This window comes from Drosophila eugracilis, unplaced genomic scaffold (genome assembly GCF_018153835.1).
Source record: "Drosophila eugracilis isolate 14026-0451.02 unplaced genomic scaffold, ASM1815383v1 contig_75, whole genome shotgun sequence".
In the NCBI taxonomy this organism is placed as follows: Eukaryota; Metazoa; Arthropoda; class Insecta; order Diptera; family Drosophilidae; genus Drosophila; species Drosophila eugracilis.
In genome coordinates, this window is record NW_024573645.1 from 1,908,595 (window position 1) to 1,930,887 (window position 22,293).

A 22,293-nucleotide genomic window follows, 5' to 3' on the forward strand; every position below is an offset into this window, starting at 1 on the left:
AATCGGAAATATATCGAGTGCCCAGTGGGCGCACGAGTGTGGGGAGCGGTGGCGGTGATAAGGCCACTTCAATCAGCAAGATAAATACATTTGAAATAAATATATTAGATTACAAAGGATCTAGTTGGAAATAACAAATTTGGCCTACTTGTTTTGAATAATCGATAAATCATTTCTATCGATAATACTCTGAACCATTGGTATTAAGAGATGTAAATAGTTATAGACGAAGAATGAATATTTTACCCAAAAAACGGTGAGTTTTTCTATTTGAATCAGATCAGATTCGTAAAAATTTGGCGTATTTATTAGCTGGCATGTGCGCACCAAGGAGAACATCGCCCGCGTCCGCCGGGATCAAGCGGCGGCGGCAGCAGAAGAGAAAATCCGCAAAGATAAATTGGAATTTGCGGTGGGTACCGCTAAATAATTTATTTTTTCTTAAATAACGGTTACCATTTGTAAGTAGGAAAGCGAGGCACGAATTAACTTCCTGCGTCGCCAATCGGGGCTGCCGGAAAAGGTTTCCGTTCCCAAGGAAACCCAAGAATTGGAATGCAGCACTGAACCAAGCAAAGGAGTGGACCTCTTTGCAGACTACAGAAGCCATGTAAAAACCACCAACAAAGATCTAGAAAAGGAGCAGAAGGAGGAGCAGGAAAAGTACGAGAAACAGATTGGCTACCTAACCTACTTGGGTCAGGACACCAATGAAGCTCTCAAGGTGCGCAGCTGGTACGAGGTGGCCCCCAAAAGACCAGAAGTAGGGGATCAAGAAGCTCATCTCAAACAAAAACTAGCCCACGATCCTTTGGCCCTCATCAATGCTTTGTTGCCGCCAGAGAAAAAGGATAATAAAAAGACCATCAAGAAAAAACGAGAAGGGACACCCACTCCTCCTCCGGAACCTGCCACTTCCCACAAGCCGAAAAAACACAAGAAGGACAAGAAGCATAGCAAGCACAAGAACCATAAGGATCACAAAAGTAAGAAGGATTATAAAGAAAGCCTTCTAACTGCTGACCGGCAAAAACGGGAGAAGCTGGAAAAAATGAGACGAGAACGACTGCGTCGGGAAACATCGGAGCGCCAGCGTTCCGACGCTCTTTTCGCGCCCAAGGAGCCGGCAATGACCGCCAGTGCAGCATCAACGCCAGCTCCCACGCCAAGAATTGTCCAGAAGTATAACAGCCAGTTCAATCCGGAGTTAGCGAAGCAAAATATGCTTTAGGATTTCGAACACCTAAAGAGATAGCATTATATAAATTTAAAAGAGTATTTGGTAGATTTGGAAATTAGAAGGGAGGTTTATCAGAATTAGTATGCATTGATAAGATTATCTGTAAATAAAAGTCAAATAATGCAAATCAAATGAAAGGTGCAACATTTTTTCAAATATACATCATATAAATCTTTGGTTTAAAAGCTTATTTTTAAAAACATAAATTAAGTTGCTACTAGTTTAAACTGTAATATTCTTAAACAGGAAAATAAAAATATCATTTAAGATACAATTTCCGTTAAAATATTTGAAGTTGATGATCATCTTAAATATTAATCAACAATCCAAATTCAATAAATGTAGATGGGTAAGCGATAAGCCCATTATATTATAATTATATGCTGATGATCTATTATATACGGTGTTAATTTAGACATCAACGCATATGGCTTTAAAATCAAATTAATCACTGTCATTACAAGACATTCGCAACCGGAAATATTTTAATGCTTGACTGGTGTCATGGTTTAAATTTATATGAAGCGATAAATCCGGTTTAAAGGTAACGGCCCCTTGATCGCTGCCGAAAAAGGCCAGTGCTGCACAGCGTCTAAAGATCGTTAATACTTCTCTCTTTTTACCTCGATAATAAATAAGATCCAATGTAATATGTATTAAAAAAGATTACATATTATCTAAAGTTAAGGTTATACTATTGCCTCATTAAAATCAAAACCAAAGCCATATACATTTGAATTGTAACGACCGGCACAAAAATGCGCAACACCCGGCTGTAGTGTTAGATAACGTCGTAATTACGGACCATGTGAAATTCATCTGAAGTCTTGGCGTCTCCGTTTTTCATTTCTTTGTTATAATTTGCCTGCGGGTACAAATTCTTTTGATTTATATTAATTGTTGTGTGCGAAAAACAATAGAGCCGGGCTAAATGGAGGAGAATACAGAGAATGCTGATGGAAAACGCGGTAAGTGAGTTTTAAAGCAGACATTGCTACAGAAAGCAACGGGACAAGTAAGCCTGTGCTCCAAAGTCAGCCATTTTCCGGGGCTCCTTTTCCCAAGTTGATAATTCCTCGTAGAGATTCAATAAGTTTACTAATTTTTTATTATGTCGGACGAACCAAATATAATAGTGACGCGGGCACGCGCTCGCCGAATGTCCCTTCTGGAAACGGACAGTCGTCCGGGTACTCCCCAGCTGGATACCGCGACAGAACGTGGTAAGTTTATCCTGATTCCTGGATTACCGTTTCTAAAATCGAGACTCTTACTTTCATAGGAACCGCCTCACCACGTCCCACACGCCGTACTCGCCTGAACTCGTCCACTATTGAGGTGAGGACTCCAACTAGAACTAGACGTGCCTCCCTAGCTCGCGGTGAGACGCCCGAGCCAACCACACCGTCTTCCATAAAAAGAACAGCTCGTACGCCGGCCAAAAACACCAGGGCTGTGCGCCAACAGCTCACGCTCACAGAAGAGGCAGAGGAGATTGAAGTCAAACCACCTAAACCTAGCCCCAATCCAAGTCCCGTCCTCAAGGTCAGGCAGGAGCGGAAGGCAAGTGCCAGCCCTAGTCCCGGGCCCAAGGAGAGCAGTCGCACAGCGACTCCAACAAGGCTTACCGATAGTCAGCGTGTTACCCGCTCCATGTCCCAAACGCCTCCAACAGTCACTCGTTCCTCTAGCAATACATCGCGTGATCTGAATTCATCCCTGGAAGATGAACCAAAACCAGTAAACGAGGACACTGATATGCCAAAACCCAATAAAAGCACACCTAAACTGACGGTTAAGCTGGAGAAACTGCCGGCAGACAAATCATCGACAGAGGCTGGCAAGCAATTGCTTCTACAAGAAAAAATCAAAGATGCTGGTCTCTCTGAGGCAACTAAAAAAACAGAAAATAGTCAAGAAACTGCCGAACCAGTCAAAGATCATGGTAAGCAATCATTCTTGAAGACATATAACACACTTGTACAGAAGGAGACTTCGAGTAAAGCTTCTAAAACTGAAAAAAGTGCAGACATCACGGCAAATAAGACCGAAACTTCCAAGAAAGTGGAAGAAAAGTTAGAGGTTCCGATAATAGAAAAGAAAAACGAAACTCCGCATAAGGCTCTATCTGTTGCTTCTCCTAAAATTGAAAAGAAAATGGAAACTCCGCAGAAATCAAAACCAGTTGAGACACCTGAGAACAAAAATAAACCCCAAACTGTTAACGTAGTCCCTGATGTTGAAAAGAAAGCCGCAACTCCACAAAAGATCCAAAAGGCAGACACCCCTAAAAGTGAAAAGAAAGCAGAATCTACACAGAAGGTTCAGAATGCGGAAACTCCTAAAGTTGAAAAGAAAATCGAAACTTCACAGAAGACCCAAAAGCCGGAAACACCAAAAATTGAAAAGGAAATCGAAACCCCGCAAAGGGTTCAAATTGACAAGAAAAAAGATACTCCACAGAGAGTTTCTATTGTTGAGTTGATGGACACAAGCGCAGAGATTGATGAATCCTTGGAGGAGCAAGAGTTTTTGGATGCAGAAGAATCGCATATCGAAGAAGTGCCACAGGTTGATGAAATACAAGACGGAGAAGCACAGAACGAAAAACTACGGATCGAAGAGCCACAAAATGAAGATCCATTGTTGGGAGAAGCACAACAAAATGTTAAATTAGAAAATTATCCGGAGGCTACAAAGGTTGAAGAAAACAAAAATACCAGTGAAGAAACTCCGCAGGATGAAGCCATGGAGGTAGATACGGAGAGCGATGTCCACGTAACCGATGTTGTTTGTCTACCAAACTTAACTCCCGGCATTAAATCTCGTGTTCTGGGGAGTTCCCCAGTGGAGAAAAAGAAATCAGTAGGTTTCAACGACGAACCTGATGACTTTGAGGCCGAAAAGACACGGTTCCCAAAGACACCTGGTCGTGAAAAGGCGCCAGTTTGCCGGCTTTCAACTCCCAAGCAGGAAACACCTTTAAAACTAGGTTTGCAAAAAGGGCGAAATAGTTCCACACCCATTATAAAGGACCAAGAGCGTGGGTCTTCTATCAGTAAGGCGGAATTGCAGCCAGCTCCTCCTCAAATTGATGTTATTAAGTCATTCGATGAGCTGGAATCAAAGAATGCTAAGGATGACTCGGCGGAAATGTCGCCCAAAAAGGCTGTGAACAAGATCCTTGCTCGCCTTGCAAGCTCCGACGAAGAAGAAGAAGTTCAAGGAGACGAAGAGGAGGAGGAGGAGGATGAACAACTTGAGTTTGTAAATCTTGAAGCTATGGATGCTGGGGAGAATTACCAATCTGGAGACTCGATGGACAGTTCGATGCGACGAGAAATTGAGGAGAACGAAATTCCTGTCGATGAAGAGTCTGTTGGAAGTAAAGATACTGAGGAATCAATCCCAGAAGAATCTGAAGGTGATGATTCCTTTATTGTGTCGGACAACGATGACGAGGAAGATTTGTCTCAACTTCGCTACTCCTCCGACGAGGACGAGGAAGAAGAAGATCTTCGTGTTATTTCAGTAAAGACAGAGAAGAACAGCGCAAAGCGCCGCCGCATTATGGTAGCAAGTTCAAGCGAGGAAGATGGTGGCAAGGAATCGGAGGATATCAAAACGGAGAAGCCCAAAAACCAGAGCAACTGCTCTTCGGATGCCAGCAAATTAAGCGAGGCTGCCCAACTGATGAATGCCAGCGAGGAGAAGACACCAATCTCAGAATCCGAACTAGAAAGATCCCGTCAAGTCGCTCTTAATGAATTGAATAAGTCAGAGAGATTCAACAAGACAGAAACGCGCCTTGATTTCAGCGTCATGGAAGTGGAGTCCTCGGAGCACGACGATGATGTGGATTCGCCGAAGTCTGGACCGAAGGGCAATAAAAGTGTATACGAGGTCATTGATTCCGATGAAGCAGGAGAACTTGAGGAAGCTGAAGAAAAAAAGGAATCTGACGCAGAGGAAAAAGTTGATAGCGAAGGTTCACCAGCTATTGAAAAATCTGCATCTTCGCAGGCTCAAACGTCTTCAAAATCGGCGGACGAAGAAGCCTTGCTTGCCGAATTGGCCTCTAGTGATCTTCGTCACTTGGAAACAATGTTCAATCCGCTTCAAAAATCCCGTCGTCAATCCTTATATGTAGCTAGTTCCGAGTTGGCGGTCAAGGAACCGAAAATGAGACGCCGTAGTGATCGTGCCATTGTCGACGGTGACCTCTGCCCTTCGCAATCTTTTGTTGAGATAATAGCCGAAAAGAAAAGAGAGAAGAACAAGCGCAAACGCCTGTCTAAGAGTTTATCGGGTGCACCCGAGGATCTTGAGGAAATAGAGATTCAACACGACCGTAAACGCCTCAAGGGCTCATATGATGATTCTACTGAGTCTTTGGAGGAGGACCAAGAGACAGCGGATGCGCCTGATGAAAAAGCAAGCGAGGAAGAAATCTCTAAAGCGGAAGTCTCTGATAAAGTTGATGAGAATTCCTTGCATTCGAAAACAGCTGTGGAGGAGTATCCCGAAAATGATGTTCCCATGGAGGAATTACCTTCTGAGGAGTTCAATACTGCTCAGGAACCGCTACCATCCGGGGAAAGTCCAAAAACCTTGGAAACTATTAAGCCCACAGAACAGGCACCGGCTAAAGAAGAAAAGTCTGCCGAGTACTACTTGGCTTACTGTTCCAACCTTTTAGAGGCAGCCAATGAGGCCAAGTTGAAAGAAAAGAAAGAGGTGAGTTTCTTACTGAATTTAAGTACACATTCTTGAGTTATATTTATACATTCCTGCAGCATCTTGCCACGGTAACAAAGCAGAAGAAACCAAAGCGTCTTGCTGCGCAAGCTGCTGCCAAACAAATGGTCACCACCAGCTCCGACGTAGATACAGCGGCTGCCAATCCTGTAAAGCAGCAACCTGCTCTCAAGAAGGATGTAAAGCGCTTACAGGCAGCTCGCCAAGCCGTGAGTCATGCTGTTAATTTGCTTGCTGCGCCAAAAGCTAGCGATGGAGAGGTAAAGCTTTAGGTCATTTAATTGCCTTAACAAACTTATCATATTACATTCTCCCTTCAAGCCACGCACGCTCTCGCGTAAGCTGTCGCCTCAGCCTCCAGTGGCAATGGCCAGTGAGAAGAAATCGGCCAAATCCAAGAAACAGGCAAAGAAACAAAAGCCACAGGAGACGTCACCACCAAAAAGTTCCGATGAGGAAAACCATGGCCATCGTGTGAACCGTATTCGCACGAATGCTGGCTACGTGACGGTAGTCGATAATTCTGCTCCAAAAGTACCTAAAATCGAGCTGATTAAGACCAGTTCGGGTCTGGTGCGCGTTGAGCCGCGTACTCCTAAGCAGAAATACTTCCGGGAACTGCCGAGCACACCGAAATTACATGGGTTCCGTGAAGAACAAGATTCAATTGGAATATCAAAGAAGCGATTGAAGCAGCAGCCAGTGAAGGTCGAACCCAATCATGCCAAACAGTCGGCGCTGCGCTTCAAGGAGCAGATCTTTGCTCGGAAATCTTAGGATTATATATATATATATATAGAGATATAAGTATTAACTGTTGGAAATGTCACGTGTACACAATGCATGCTTTAGTTTTTGTTTCTCTTTTTGATTGATTTTCCAAATTGAATTTAATTTTGATATTATTTGTTCTTTTAGTAATTGTTATGAAATTTAAAACATTGCCATTATTCAAGTTTCCATCACAAATTCCAATTGCCACATTCATATACCTAAGAATAAAATTTATGTTATCACAAGCTTAAAAAATAAAAATTAATAAAAAAAAAAAAATAACGAAGATGGAGCAGCTGTTTGCCACTTCCAGTAAGATTTTAAAAAGATGTTTTTAGCAACAAGATGGATTGATACTTTCAATTCTTTAAAAGAAACTTTTTAGGTTTTCCATTTTAATACATTTTTTTTAAAGCATGTAAGAGTTGAATAAATTAAACTGATGCGATACAAATGAAAATATGAGTTATCCTATGTTTGCGGGTATCTACACCTTCCGGCATAACCGATTTTTAAGTGAATAATAATATCTGTATCAGCAGAGCCTCTAAACAATAAAATACGTTAATCAAAATTTGGTTCTGATGATTACGATTAAATCTAAATATATATTGTCTTATATGATATTGGTTCTTCTTTTTCTGAAGACTAGGAAGGTGGAAACCCAGAAGAATTTCGACTTAAATATGGGCAAATCTGATAAATATATATTACTTTTCGAACCAAAAATTATGGTTATTTTATTTTATCCAAATGCTGACTTTAATGACTAAATAAATAAGAACCAAAGTAGTTATTTTATAAAAATTGTATTTAGTTGTTATGATTAACATAACAATACGTAAGAAGTTCTTTCAAAAGTAGGCTAGTTCTCCAAACTCGTTTAACTTTAAAGAACCTTCTCCCAGATTCCTCACTTTTAAAGTTAGTGAGCTATGAATTGTATCGTATGCTTTTCTGAATTATTTACTATTTAACTTAACTCAAAAATGGTGATAACACGCAGTTTAGCCAAATCGATGCAGATCGAAAAGGTAAGTCAGTTGCTTTAATTAAATAAAAGATTTTTAAATAAATCTTAATATTCCTCAATATAGCCAACAGATGCTGAAAAAACGGAGGCCACATCTGTTAAGAGCCGAGCAGCAACATTCAAGAAACCACCTGCCGCCAAGAAGCAGGTTAAGGAACTGCAGACTGTTGAGGAAATCCGAATCCCTCTTGCCGCACAAACATCTAACGGAAATAGAGTAAGAAATGGGAAAGTAATTATTCCTCCATTGCTACAATTTGCATCCTCTTTCTTAGCGTGCTACCAAAGGTAAAAATGAGAAAGCTGGAAAATTTCAATTGGATGCCAAGCCGGCTTCCAAAGAGAGTCCCTGTGCCCTGAAACGGGAACAAGAGACCAAAGAGAAGGATCAGCAATCTACTAAGATAAAAGAAAAGGTAAGATTTAGTAGGCGGTTTTACTTAAATAAACTATTTATCCAATTTGTTACCCAAACCTAATCTTCACTAGCCAATCGAAAAGCCAGCCAAGAAGAAAATGGAGGAGTCCCTGAATGCATCGCCCGTAAAAGACACCAATAAGGAAAATAAGCTCATGGCTTCTGACCAGACGATCATGCCCGAAGAATCCTCTCCAGATGTACCGAAGAAAAAACCAGTTAAGATCATCAAGAAAAAAAAAGTCATCAAAAAGATACAAGGCTTAGAAACATACTAATATTGTGTTTAAACATATTCATATTTTGGTTTTATTGTTTAGTTATTTGTTAAAAATTTGTTTTTGTTATATCCAAATACAGTGTACAACGTTGATAAGCCCATGAATTGGGGATAAAAAAACTACACATTAGCCAAATAGTTTGATCTATATGTTATAGGGAGAGGGGCTGGCTGATTTTGGTTTAATAGGCGTGTCTTGTTAATAATTGATATGTTTGTGTTCTAGCTATGACAGGGTGGTGTATCGCCTAGCTAGATATATTCGCTGGAGAATGTGCTTTCTAACTGTCAATTTAAAATTTTCAGTGTGACCAGCAGTTGAATATCTACCGACACTAGAATCATTTCCAACATTTTTGTTGGACAAAGGGCTGGATTGAGTTCGCTTCACACCGTTCGATCGAGCTCGGCTCCGACGCAACCGCTCTCCCGAACACCATCGAACGCATGTAAGGCCAGAAACGAGCGACTCAAACGCCGTCGATTCAAATTTTTTTTGGACTTCGCGGCGTTTGGTAGTTTTCTCGGTCCGAAAAATTTACCAGCCAAAATAACAGATTTCGACCGTGGCGGGTTAATTTCTAGCGCTGATAACTGGGATAATTCGAGAGCCATGTACGGTGTTTTCCTTGGCTGGATATAGAAAAATTCAAAAAGTGCACATAAATAAAGGAACAACGGTGTTTCCTTGCTCTTGTTTTACTTTGTTTCGCTATTTGTGAAAAATAACCGTTCAACGGTTTCTAGAATTAAAGCAGATTTCGGCGAAATCATCGTTTAGGCGAATCATCGATCAAAACAAAGTGCATGCTAAAAACAAAATAAAATTTAACCATGTTCGAACTTGAGGATTATTCCAGCGGTATACACGAGGGTTTCTTCAGCAAATATGCGGTAAGTAAAATAATAGAATAACTTTTTTGCACACATTTTGCCGGCCGGTCACACGCATACATTCGCATGTGCTCACACACAGACAGGCGCAATTTTTGAATTTAACGTTCAGTCTCCACGTTCCCCACACCCTCAACCGTTCCCATTCCCACCTGAACGAATACCCACCACTACGAAGAACAGTTTCAGCGGCGAAACTTTGGTTCCACTCGCCATCTCGCTCTCCCCTGCGGCCATTCATTCCCCGCCTCGCTTGCTCCAAAGCTTTGTTGTTGATTCGTCAATTCGCTTTCGCCGCGTTTAACGTGCATTTTTGAATTTCGAATTCGCCTCTGTGTGCTTACTCATGTGTGAGTGCATGTCTGTGTGTGTTTACTTTTGATCGTTAAGCTTTGAAAATTGCCTTTTCGCTTTTCGCTCAATAAACGAATGATTAATTACAACCGGAACAGCAAGAGCCGATAATAAATAATGGTTTGTAGTTCTATTGATTGTACACTTCCTCATCTTACTCTGTACTTGCTGCTATGGGGTTACTAACTTGGATAAATTCACCTCTGTAAACCGCCTGTTAATCGTACTAAACATTGGACTTTAATTTTATATGGGCTTACCGTGTTATTCTACTTGTATCATTAATATACTTGAATTATTTTACTCGCTTCAGCCAGCACAAGTCATTCTTTTGTTGTAGCCATGCGCAATTATTTGACTTATTTATTTTTTGTCACACACAGCGGTGGCTAAAACAATAGCAACAATATCAATATTTATAGGTTAAGTTTATTTATTAGGAAAGACATTTAGTTATTCCTACTTCTGGAATCAAACTATTGAGACTTCTGAATAATATGTACATAGTTAAAGTATGTCTCCTACTGTTAATGTTGGAACATTATGATTTGGAAAGTAAGATAAAGAATTCTTAATATTTCGGTATACAATTTGTATAAATATTAATTTATTAGTTTATTATTAAATTGACGTTTGAGGATCCCACAACTCACAAATTACTTATGCATTTTGATTTGATCTTAAAAATGTTATTCTTTCAAGAAAGTTTACTGTAAAATTTCTGGGGAATTTCCAATGAAATAAATGCATGGTGTTATAAGGATAAGGTCAAAAAGAGTGGGCCCTCTGTACTTAAATATGCTATTTTCTTGTCCGTAACTGTCACCCTGAGTACACTTTAGTGTGTTTCTCCACTGGTTCGCTGAGTTTTTCGTCTGGGGCTCTTCTTCGGCTTTTGCGTTTTAAACTTTTTGAAGGCCAAGCGTTCACCTCGAATCTTTTGGTTTTCAACTGTTTTAGCCTGTTTTAGTCTACAACTCTAAAGTGGCATATGATTTTGGGTCAGGAAATTTAAAGTTTCAGTTTAAAGTTTGAGCTAGCAGTTAGTAATCGGCATATAAATCGACAAACCGGCAAAGGAACTGACCTCCAGCAAAGTTTGCATTTTGAAATGGAAAATCAAAAGTACGGACTTGAAAAACATGTGCGCCTGTTAATTGCAACATGCAAAACTCCACACACACTCGGACGCACAATCTACAAGTGTTGCGAATTACGATAAAGTGTGTGTGTGTGTGTGTTTTGTGTGTATGTGCGAAGGGGAACAAAGAAAAGCAAACAAAATAAAACGTTTTATCTTGGGGTTTCCGCATGCTTGTGTGCGTGTTTGTGAGTATGTGTTTGTTTGTTTCGGAGTGTGAGAACAAAACAAAAGAAAAATAAAAAGCAACAGTCGACAGTTCCCACATCAAAAAGCTTTTCTCCCACGTTGTCCATCTCTTTCGCGCCGTTCTCTTCCTTCTCTTAGGTTTCGGCAACCTTTGTTGCAGCAACATGGCACGAAAAAAAGAAAATAAAGAAAGAAGTAAAGCAAAAATCAAAGTAAAAAGCCAACAAAGAACAACTTCAAAGTTCAACGCGCTTTTCATTCGGGAGTTCAAGGGGGGGTTCTTCGGGGTGGCAACATACCTACCCCAAAATGCAGACAAGGTGTGAAAGGGATGGGTATATAAGGACTGTGGGAGGACTGGCACTTGTCTGTTTTTCGTTCTGCTGCCAAATATGAGCGCCCAGCTGTATGCCGCATAGATTTTCTCACGGCCCCAACATACACAGGCACACAACGTACACGCACACTTTCGCAATTGCTGTCACCAATCCACACATTTACGTACTTAAATGGGGGGAGCTACTAATATCTATAGAAAAGATGAGATCAGGTGTTTTTATATTAGCAAGAATTAACATTAAATTAATCAAAGTTTAAGCAGAATTACCTATACATAAAATAATGTTTAAATTACATTATTACAGCTCTATTTCTTAAGATTTCAAAAGAACATATAATGGTTCATTTAATATTAAAACATTTTTTTATACGAACAATACTTACAAAACCAAGAAGTTAATGATCATTTTTTGAACTCCTCGAGATACTTTGCCAAAACCAACTAATTAGCCGCAAAGAACCTCACGAATGCCTGCCTCTAGGGAAACTTTCTCAAAGGGAGAGATCAAAAATGAAATTTCTGGCTAAATATAAACTTTTGGCAAATGCTGATTTCTGTTTTCGTAAATCACATGCACTTAATGAATGAAATATCCCAGCAAAGTCTCATTTACTTACCTTACTTCCCGCTAAACCGAGAGATTTAAAAACGATTTACGACTTGAGATCATCCAGTTTTTAAGGATGTGTACCTTTGCATCTGGATATGGGATTTGGTTGGGAACCCAGGCAAGCGACTTTTATTGCCGCACCATAAAGTAATTTACAAATGGGCGCTCATGACCTCAGGGAAGATGCTGTTCGAGAAAGGTCCAAAGGAGGAAACGGTCGGTTTTACCTGAGTTCAGGGATTCCTGCCTTTATTTGCTATATCTTCTTATTTCTCTTACTGTGTGTGTGTCAGCAGAGTGATTGCGAGGTGAAAGGCGGAGAAAGATGGTAAAATAAGTGCAACAAAAGACACGAAGCAGATGCAGGAAATACGGAAAACATGGTACAATTGCTAGTGACGAATCCTGCCGAGAAAAAGGACGAAAATACCCTTCGGTGTGGCTCCTTGGTTCGTTGCACAACTTAAAAAGACCAACAACAGGCAGCTGCAACAGAGCAACAGCAACAACTTTTCCAAGGTGCAATGGTAGGGGGTAAAAAAGGCCTGAGAGAGGGGGGCTGTAGGCCTTGTCGAAGTTTTACTGACAACTTTTGCATTTTCATTTAATCCCACTGATGGCCCAAAAGAGCTTGCTAAGAACTTTGTTCGCCTGTTCAATGCGTTTTTATTTCGGCATATTTTTTCGAGAATTTTTTAGGGGGGCAATAAAAAAAGAACACAAAAAATAAAGTTTAAAAGTGGTGAGGGGAAGGTAGAAAGGAGGCATGCTTTTTACAGTGACTGACGTCTACTAGGCCTTTTGCATGAATTTCTGAACGCCGCATTCAAAAGCCGGTTGATTTATTAGGGCTCTTGCAATCAAGGATTTATTAACCCTTCACCCGCACACTGTCCTCGCTCTGTTCCCCCAACCAAGAAGGTGTGAAAAATGGCAATTCCAAGCAACTGCTCAACGGAGGCCCGAGCAGTAAACTAATTAGATCCAGGAAGTTCGCTTTCCGTTTGGCGCAAATGCAATTCTAAACAGTTTACAATTTCTGGTTCTGGAATTGCAACTTACAGCAGGAAGAAAAATGTGAAAATACAGTGGTCTATCAATAATGAGTATATATTCTAAAGAAATTACGTAGGATTATTCAAATTAAATCTTGTATAAGGATGAGTTTCATATAACTCCAGACCAATAAAAGATTTACATAATTTTCTTAAGGCTATGTAATGTGAACCATTCAGTTTTCAATTGTGCAATCCACGCAATCGATCACTTACTGTACCGCAACCAACAGAACGAAACTAGGGACTTATCAACCCCCGAGTTGCAGCTGCCTGGGCAGCCTGCTTCCTCTTCTCCATTCTCTTCCAATTTCGACTGGAAACTGGCAATTCAACCGAGGGCAGGCCAAAAGGTTATCACACAGACACTGCAACACAGACACACACACACGTGGTTCAGAAAGGAATTTAGCAAGGGGACGAAGAAGGGAATCATCGAGAATCATGAGGAAGGGGAAAAGTGGAAGGAAAGAAGAGACCTAGAGCCACATACTCTTCAATCATTCCATCACTCCCATAATGGAACGGTCTACGGGCCCGAGCAATATCCTATCATCTCTATTATATTTCGGTTGTAATGTTCAATTAATGACCGCGGGGGTGAAGGGGAATTAGCTGTTGGCAAAAGGTTAAAGGGTTGTCCAAATGGCCAAAAAAGATCGCATAATTCAGCATGAAATCTATACGAAATTGGTGAATCATTTTCCGATTGGGGTAGATTCTGGCAAAGGGTTGGAAATCCTACGAATTGGTTATAAGGTTATAGTTTACACAAAAGCTGTCTTCTTGTTATATTTTCAAAACAAACATGTTTTCAGCATAAGCACATTTTTAATGTTCATTTTAGTTCGTATTCCAATTGGTGTTCTTAGAGGGTTGATATGGGTTTTAAATTGGAGTACGAATAATGTTAGGATTGGTCCTTATAAGCTTACAGAATGTTTTTGTAAAACAAATTGGCAGATTTATAATTTATTTCTAGATAATCATAATGGACTGGCTTACATATTTTATTAAGTTCCCTTTATCAAAACATCCATCCTATATCTACAAAGTCTGGTTTTTCTCATTGTTGAGTATTAGTTCCCCTGTCCAAATATCAATTAAACCAAATCATCGTGGACCCATTGACTCTTATCGCAACTCAATACAAATGGATTGAAAAACTGAAAAATTTGAGAAACTGCTGAGAGCTGCCAGCTGCTGAAGATTGCCAGCTGCCTCAGTATTCTGTTTTCTTTCTTTAGGCTCGCTCCTTGAGCTCTTTCGAGTTTTCCTTTTATCGGTTTGGTTGCATGTTGCACGGTGGCTGGAAGCATTCGAAAAGCAACAATTATAGGGCCAAACTCAGTTTTTTGGCTCCGACTCTTTTCCGCTTATCGGCCAAACACCTGTCGCGAGCTAATTCGATTTGGGTTTGTCCAGGATGCGCAATGTGGAGGGGTTAGATTTGAGGAGTTTTTTGTTGTGCAATGGTAATGTCTAAAACCATTACAAGAATGGGAAGGTTAAGGTAAACTGACACTCGAAGAAAAATAAATAATAAAAAACATTATCTAAATGTGGAAATCTTCTTGAAATTGCCTAACAAAAAGAAACGGAATAGTTTTTTTTAGCTGTAATCTGAAGAAAATAGAATCTTCCCAACAAGACCTGCAATTTGTACAGTACCTAACCTAACTGCGATAAATTATATAAAAAATTCCGAATTTATTATAGTATTGTGATAATTCCGATCTCTGAACTATAAAAACTTTTTGAAATCCCCATTTTCCCATGTGTATTTCAATCGGATAATGGGAAAATTGGAAACTGGCAATGGGCGGAAGCACTTGGATGCCACTTGAAATTTTGAACTGACAAAACCGGGATACACAGCAACCTCATCTCGTCCCCTTTCGAATTCCTCACATCCCAATCACTCCGGCACAGACACATGGAATGGGCTTCGGATTGGGGGATACAGAAGGGGTTGTGCAGATAAAGGTGCTCACTTTTTGGGGAAACCCCCATACCTCTAACTGTGTCGCCCCTTTTGCCATTACCTTTTTTCCCTCTGATAAAAGGCACCCCGAACATGCGCCTGCACCAATTTATGATATCCTGCTAAATTATGCAACTTATCATTCTCGTGAGGCACGGGCTCTATATCCATCCCGATGTGTGTATATGCTCTTGTCTATCGATTTTTTACCGTCGCCACATAAAATAAAAAACAACACAGAAGTCGGGGTCACAAAAGATCCCCGCCCCCCATTTTGGGGTCAGGTCAGTGTTTTGTTCTTGGCTTCAAGGACACCTTGACATTGAACTCCCTCTCGCTCGCTCTTCCTCTTTCCATCTCTGTCGCTCCTTATCTAACAGTAGCGCCACATTTAACAGCCGCCCAAAAACTGTAAAGTAACAAAAGCATCTTTCATATCGCCACTACATACAGCCCAACGAAGTTGCAAAAAAAAAAAAAAATAAAGTCGGCAAGCAAAAACAGCAAAAAGCAAAAGTACTTTGCCTGTTTTTGCTGCTTTTGCTTTTTTCATTTATGTTGTTGCTGTTGCTGGTCGCTTCGTGTTTTCTGTTCTCAGAAACTCGCCGCATGTTTTGTTGCCTACTGTACGCGCAACAGAGGTCGCAACTTCGCCTCTGTGGCAGCTCTGTTATGTGTGTTCTATGTTTTTGTAAATTTCCTACCCTCTCTTTTACTCTCTCTCTTTGCTCGCTCAACTTCGCCGCACACATAGAGAAAAAAAGGAACAAAAAAAAAAACAGCAACCGAGAACAGCGCAAGCGAAGTTCCCTGTTTTTCTGTTTTTGTACGGCTTTAATTCCTTTTCCCTCTCAAAGTCTGCAAAATATTTATGTATATATATACACAAATACATATGTCTGTATATTTCCCCCTTTTGCTGTATTTTCTGAAACATGCTGCCGCAACATTTGTATCCACTGGTGGTTGTTTGTAGCAACATTTTCGATTTGTAAATCTAATATTCTGATATTTGTTAGTCACTTTTTTTGAGGGGGAAAGAATTTTGCCATTACAGGCCTCATTTTTAATGCTGGTCGCGCGAGTATTGATCCCCTCGACTCCGCGAATGTGTTGCATAAAAACTTTCAATTTTTCTGATATCCGGTTTGGCCACCGCCTTTGCTGTTGTTGCTGTGTGGCCTTCTCGCGGCCTGGACCTCGACTCCTTTTTCTTTTCCTCCCACTTTTGTTTATGTTTATGTTGTGTAAATACAGCGACGGCCAAAATAATAGCCACTAAAATGTTACATTACAATTTTAACGGCAATATTAATTAGAAAATTTATAAAGTTATTTTAAACCCCAATAGAGTATCCTTAAAAAATAATTATTTACCCCCAAAATTTATTCAATAAACTAAAAATGGTATTATTTTTGCTACCACCACTGTATATACTAGCAATGTTTTGAATGTTTGTACACTCATATACAGATATATATATAATTTTATGTACATATGCAGCACCGACTCCAGACTCTCGAACAAAATTGTTTACATGTTGCCGACTTTCCTGTTGTTGTTGTTGTTGTTGTACTGGTTCTGGTGTTGCAACATGAGTTATTTTTGTTGTTGGGCGGGCGTGCTATATGGAACTCAGAAAATATCAAAACCCCGCGACCTTTTCCCTTTTCCTATCCTTTTTGCTGTCTGCTTTGTTTTTTATTTATTTTTTTTACAGCCTGCCAGCCTTGGCGCGTAAAAAACTGGTTTTGAACTCGGCTCTCTTGCTCTGTAGTCCCTCATTTGGTAATGTTGTTGTTGGTCGTGCCTCATATAGAAAATGAAAACCTATACGATCCCCAAAACATACATACACATGCACACACACAGATATATCAGCAAGGGGATATCAGATTCGGACCCAGATTCGAGCGACTTGTGCTACAGATTTAATCATTATAATATATATGGGTCTATGTATGCAAAGGAATTTTATCCCTATGAGGTTTTCTCTGGAAAACAAAAGCGCGGGAAAATTGTCAGTACGTGTTTTATAGATTTGTTGATGTTTTGAATTCTGCTATGCGAGGCGTAATGTATATTTTTTTGTTGAGAGATTGTTGAAATAAAAATCTTTGTCATGGAAATATTATCCAACGTTAAATCATATTTTTTAAAAGATATTTCTAGTTATTCAAATGCTTATGAATTTGTATATTCTGTATATTAGTTAATGTTAATAGATACTTGATCTTAACCAATAAAATATAAAATATCTTAAGAGGTCAGAATCCTATTATTGTTAAAACTCTTTTTAATTCATTACTAAAATGTTACATAATTTGCTTATTGCAGGATGCTGCTGGACCCTCGCTGGACTTCTATGTATCCGACTCGATGCAGGAGATGCTAAACGTGGACATTCGCGCCGAGATTGCCAATGTAGTGGGCAGTTCCAGCAGCGACTTCACCTCGTCCCTGGACCAAACCCTGGAGGCTATATCCGCTATTAACAATCAGAGCAGTGCAAACACCAGCCAGACAGCTTCCTACAATGCAAATGCTAATTTCCTGACCAGCAGCGCACTCCATGCCTCGCCCACTGCCAAATGGATGGGCTCGTCGGCCAGTTTTTGGTCCAACAGCGATTACTATGCAGATCTGGGAGCTTGTGTAAACCCCATTTCCGTGATGCCACTCATTAATTCATCTTCCGGATCCGGAATGTTCTCGCCGAAGAGAAACAAGACAGTTACATCCACTCAGGGAAGATCGGGAGCAGTGCCGTCGTCGCCCAACGCTGACAGGGATCAACACAAGTCCCATCTGACCTTCTCGCCAGCCCAGATGAAGGTCAGTGCAGGTTCAATGAGAAGGGAGCAGGTTATGGCCCACATTCCAAAGCAAATATCCGTGGTAACGGGAACGGGAACCACAGCGCCCGCCACAATGGCCACAAATTCAGTACTTCAACGGCGTAATTCCTCGGCCGTAGATGCAGTTCGCAAGGATTTGGTAACAGAGCTGCGCAAAGCCCAATCTAGTCCCGTGCCGAACTGCGTGGAGGAGCTGGGCAAGGGCAAGGGATCCACACTGCTCAGTGCTGGAGTTGGAGCCACCAATACCATTAAACTGGCACCTGGCATCGGTGGTCTGACCTTTGCCAACAGTGCTGCCTACCAGAAACTGAAGCAAACCTCTTCCGCTAAGTCACCCGGAGGAATGTCGCCAGGAGCGGGAGCAAATACGGGCCTCAAGCGGGAGGACTCAAACAAGCGAGGACTGCAGGTCAGCACCACACCAAAGAGCATCGCTTCGGCGGCAAACTCGCCGCATCATCAAATGCAGAGCAACTACAGCCTTGGATCACCATCGTCCCTGTCCTCATCATCGGCATCTTCCCCCCTCGGCAATGTTAGCAACCTGGTCAACATAGCGAATAATAATACCAATGGAGGTGGGGCAGGTTTGGTAAAACCACTACAGCAAAAGGTTAAGCTGCCAGCAGTGGGCAGTCCGTTCCCGAAGCCAGCCTACTCCTACTCCTGCCTCATCGCTTTGGCCCTCAAGAATTCCCGTGCAGGATCACTGCCAGTTTCGGAAATTTACAGTTTTCTTTGCCAGCATTTCCCGTACTTTGAGAATGCTCCCAGCGGCTGGAAGAACAGTGTGCGACACAATCTTTCTCTGAACAAATGCTTCGAGAAGATCGAAAGGCCAGCTACGAATGGTAACCAGCGGAAGGGCTGTCGTTGGGCCATGAACCCCGAGCGCATAAACAAGATGGATGAGGAGGTGCAGAAATGGTCACGTAAAGATCCGGCTGCCATTCGTGGAGCCATGGTCTACCCTCAGCATTTAGAGTCCCTGGAGAGGGGAGAGATGAAGCACGGATCGGCGGATTCCGATGTGGAGCTGGACTCGCAGTCGGAGATTGAGGAGTCCTCGGATCTCGAGGAGCACGAATTCGAAGACACCATGGTAGATGCTATGCTGGTGGAGGAGGACGATGAAGCCGAGGAAGAGGATGACGATGATGATCACCTACTCAGTGAGTTTGAAGGCGATGATGATCGTCATTCCCATACCAACGGAAACCAGTCGAACAACCTGCCCATCGACCATGCACTTCTCGCCCAGAAAAGCAATGACTTTGATATAGAGGTGAGTTTGGATTATAATTTCTTTAAATTGCTGGTTATGTAATACTTTATTTTATTAATCTTTAGGTTGGTGATCTGTATGATGCGATCGACATAGAAGACGACAAGGATGCAGTTCGTCGAACTATCTCTAAGGTCCAGACGCAGCACATCATCGAGTTGAATCCAGCCGATCTGAATGCCACCGATGGCTACCTCCTACACCAGCAGCCGCCATCAAAACGGGCTCGCGTGGATATTAACTATGCGATTGGCCCGGCTGGAGAGCTAGAGCAGCAGTATGGGCAGAAAGTGAAGGTGCAGCAGGTCGCACAGCCACAGCTGAATCCGCCCACCTACAACCGGCGCAAGATGCCGCTGGTCAATCGCGTCATCTAGAGCGGGCACAGCCCTCTTTTCCCCAAAAACCCATATTACATTAATCACTTAGTGCTAGGTCATTGATATTTAAGAAACCCTTGCTACGCTTAAACGTATTACCTAAGCCCCATCCCATCATCCAATATCCAATATCGAATATCAGTTTTCAGTTATCAGTTTTCGGTTTCGTGTGCAGAACCCAAAATGTTATTCAATCTACCCTTCCCCATTATTTGTATTTTAGTATGGCTGCCGTTTGATTTTAAATCTCGATTCGATCATTAGCCATCTGAAAGAAAAGGAGAGAGAGGAGCCTTCGGCCTCTTTATATTTTTGCTTAATTTGAATCTTTTCTATAGTCGCTTCTCGAATAAATCTATATATTTATTGTTATATAAAAAAACAACCGAAATTTTGCTCCACTTGACTATAATTTGAGTCCGTTTCGCCTGACGCTTGAGCAGAAGAGCTCAACAAGAAGATCCATTGACGATGCATGAGCGAGCATGTTAATATTTTTCCCAGACTTTTTCAGTCTGTAGTTATTGATTTGATCTCCTACTGACAAATGAAATGTAAATTTTAAATTGATAAGAAACTTGACAATGCATTTTAATTGACATTTAATGTGCAACACATCGATTATTTTGACAACGAAATTTTATATTTCATAAAATTGAATTAACAATTCGCATTTGCATTTGCGAATATTTTCAGCAACTTAAGTTTAAGAAAGTTGAAAGAGAAAGTTGATCACACACATACTTGCCGGTCCAGTATTCGTATGCGAGGTATTTTGCGGATTTTTATAGAACTTTTTTATATGATTATACTATATACATATATGTATATATAATATAGAAGGCAAACCTACAATTATTGTCGGAAAGTTCAGTCAATTAATAATATGGTTATTTTGTAAGGCGGTTCGGTATGTAAATAGTTTACACGCAGAAAAGAAAAAAACTTGTATACTATGTGCTTAGCTGTAAGTGAAATGTATGTACATTTATTTTGTAAGCCAAAACCCGAATTCCAAATGAAACGACAAGATCCGAAAACCAATAAGACTTGAAAGAAGAGCGTAACCCGTCAAATGAACATGAACACAAGCCTCAGAAGTAAATAGTACAAAGAGCTAACTAAGTTACGGGCCAGTAAAACAAAGCATTTAACAAAGCCAACCAATAATGGTTGGCCCATGGAAATAAAACATTTTCTTTTTGTTATTATCCTTTTCTCACTTTTCAACAATTCCATTTTTAAATCAGCAACATTCATGCATTTATTGTTGTAATATTAGCACCTAAAAATAGCATTACAAAATAATATTGTATCCATAAGTAAAACTATGTAAATCATTAAGCTAAGGATGAAACAATTTTTGTATAGAGTTGTTAGAAAATCAATTGACAAAACAAATTGAAACCAAAAAAAAAAATATTAAAATAAAATTTAACTAAAAATCTAGTGGTATTGACTTTTGGAACTGTATTTTGGACAACTTTAAAGGTTAGTCAATGAGTTATAAGTCAGGTTTCCAGGAAATAAAACGTATGTTTTATTATTATTTCATTGACAGTTTTTATTTCACATACATAAATAGTTTTGACATTTTAAAATTTCAGTTTTTCGTTTTACTTTTACTTTTCAACAACCAATAGAACTTAGATGCTAGCTAAGCTTTTTGCAGTTTGAGCAGAACCAGTTCCCCCTGAAAAGGGGAATCCCAGGTTATTATCGACGTCGGTTTCTTGTGCCGGACAGAGCATATTAGTTCAGATGTGTGCTTTACGACTAGACAGTTGGGTATCTTCGATGCACAGATACCCTTTTTCAGTTGGCTAATGCTAGCTAGTTTGCTTGACTTAAAAAAACTGTTTCGCTTGCTGGTTGTACTCTTGCCCAAAACGGCATAAAATACTCGGATAAGCGCCTCTGTTAAAATACATGTTTCGTAATAAAATGATTCCTTGTAGTTAAAATATACATATACATTTATGTATCTTTATATATATATATATATATATATATATATATGTATATATATTAGGTATGGTAAATTGTATTGTTTCAAAATTGAGTGTTGATCTTTGCACATTTAAGGCCTGTTGTTTACTTAGCTTAAGTTTTGAGTTTTGAGCTGGGTAATCCATTCCGTTTACATTTTTTTGAATTTGAGCAAGCTTTTCGATGTGAGCTGTTTTTCTTTTCGACTATAATCTAGAAACCCCTACCCTCCCCTTCTGACTAATTCCTCTGAGTGCGCCTGTGTGAGTGGGTGTGCTAGATCTATGTGTGTGTGTGTGTGTTGTGCGCCGTGCGCTAAGATATACAAGATCGTTTGTTGAAACCAGACAAAACTGATGCCACCTCCGAACCCATCGTTATAGTAGACAGTTGATTACAATTATTAATGCACATGTACTTAAACTAAAACGTATCCTACGAATACAGATCAGGGCTAACAAGGCCAGGCGTCGCTGCCGCCGACCTGGCTTTCAACTTGCTTGCTTTCTGGACGGCTCTTCACTTCGATGCGGGGGCAGTCCAGTACTCGAAAGATGACAGTAGAAGCTCTCTTGGACGGGCAGCTACTTCGTTTGGAATCTTATATACTCTTCTTGGATATTTTGTAATATCTCAAAACCCATTAATCATGTTTTTTAGTGAGGTTCCTGTCCAAGAGCGCTTTCACTAAGCATGAGTCCGGAGCC

General features: G+C 40.5%; 4 protein-coding genes across 4 annotated transcripts; all 4 read left to right on the forward strand.

The window, feature by feature from the left end:
• Positions 1-35: 35 nt before the first annotated feature.
• On the forward strand, positions 36-1,514 carry LOC108117504 (leukocyte receptor cluster member 1 homolog). Its single transcript, XM_017229987.2, has 3 exons — positions 36-256; positions 313-412; positions 470-1,514. Exons 1-3 carry the CDS (start codon positions 234-236, stop codon positions 1,229-1,231), a joined length of 885 nt encoding a protein of 294 aa, XP_017085476.1. The 5' UTR covers positions 36-233; the 3' UTR covers positions 1,232-1,514.
• Positions 1,515-2,034: 520 nt separating this feature from the next.
• Positions 2,035-7,239, forward strand: LOC108117535 (protein slender lobes). Its single transcript, XM_017230035.2, has 5 exons — positions 2,035-2,208; positions 2,377-2,463; positions 2,523-5,977; positions 6,037-6,258; positions 6,320-7,239. The coding sequence occupies exons 1-5, from the start codon at positions 2,172-2,174 to the stop codon at positions 6,773-6,775; spliced, it is 4,257 nt and encodes a 1,418-aa protein (XP_017085524.2). The 5' UTR covers positions 2,035-2,171; the 3' UTR covers positions 6,776-7,239.
• A 442-nt stretch (positions 7,240-7,681) lies between these two features.
• Positions 7,682-8,623, forward strand: LOC108117474. The gene is made up of 4 exons (XM_017229897.2): positions 7,682-7,806; positions 7,870-8,022; positions 8,081-8,221; positions 8,295-8,623. Exons 1-4 carry the CDS (start codon positions 7,762-7,764, stop codon positions 8,499-8,501), a joined length of 546 nt encoding a protein of 181 aa, XP_017085386.2. The 5' UTR covers positions 7,682-7,761; the 3' UTR covers positions 8,502-8,623.
• A 352-nt stretch (positions 8,624-8,975) lies between these two features.
• On the forward strand, positions 8,976-21,046 carry LOC108117515. The gene is made up of 3 exons (XM_017230011.2): positions 8,976-9,397; positions 17,409-19,217; positions 19,283-21,046. The coding sequence occupies exons 1-3, from the start codon at positions 9,338-9,340 to the stop codon at positions 19,592-19,594; spliced, it is 2,181 nt and encodes a 726-aa protein (XP_017085500.1). The 5' UTR covers positions 8,976-9,337; the 3' UTR covers positions 19,595-21,046.
• Positions 21,047-22,293: the final 1,247 nt, after the last annotated feature.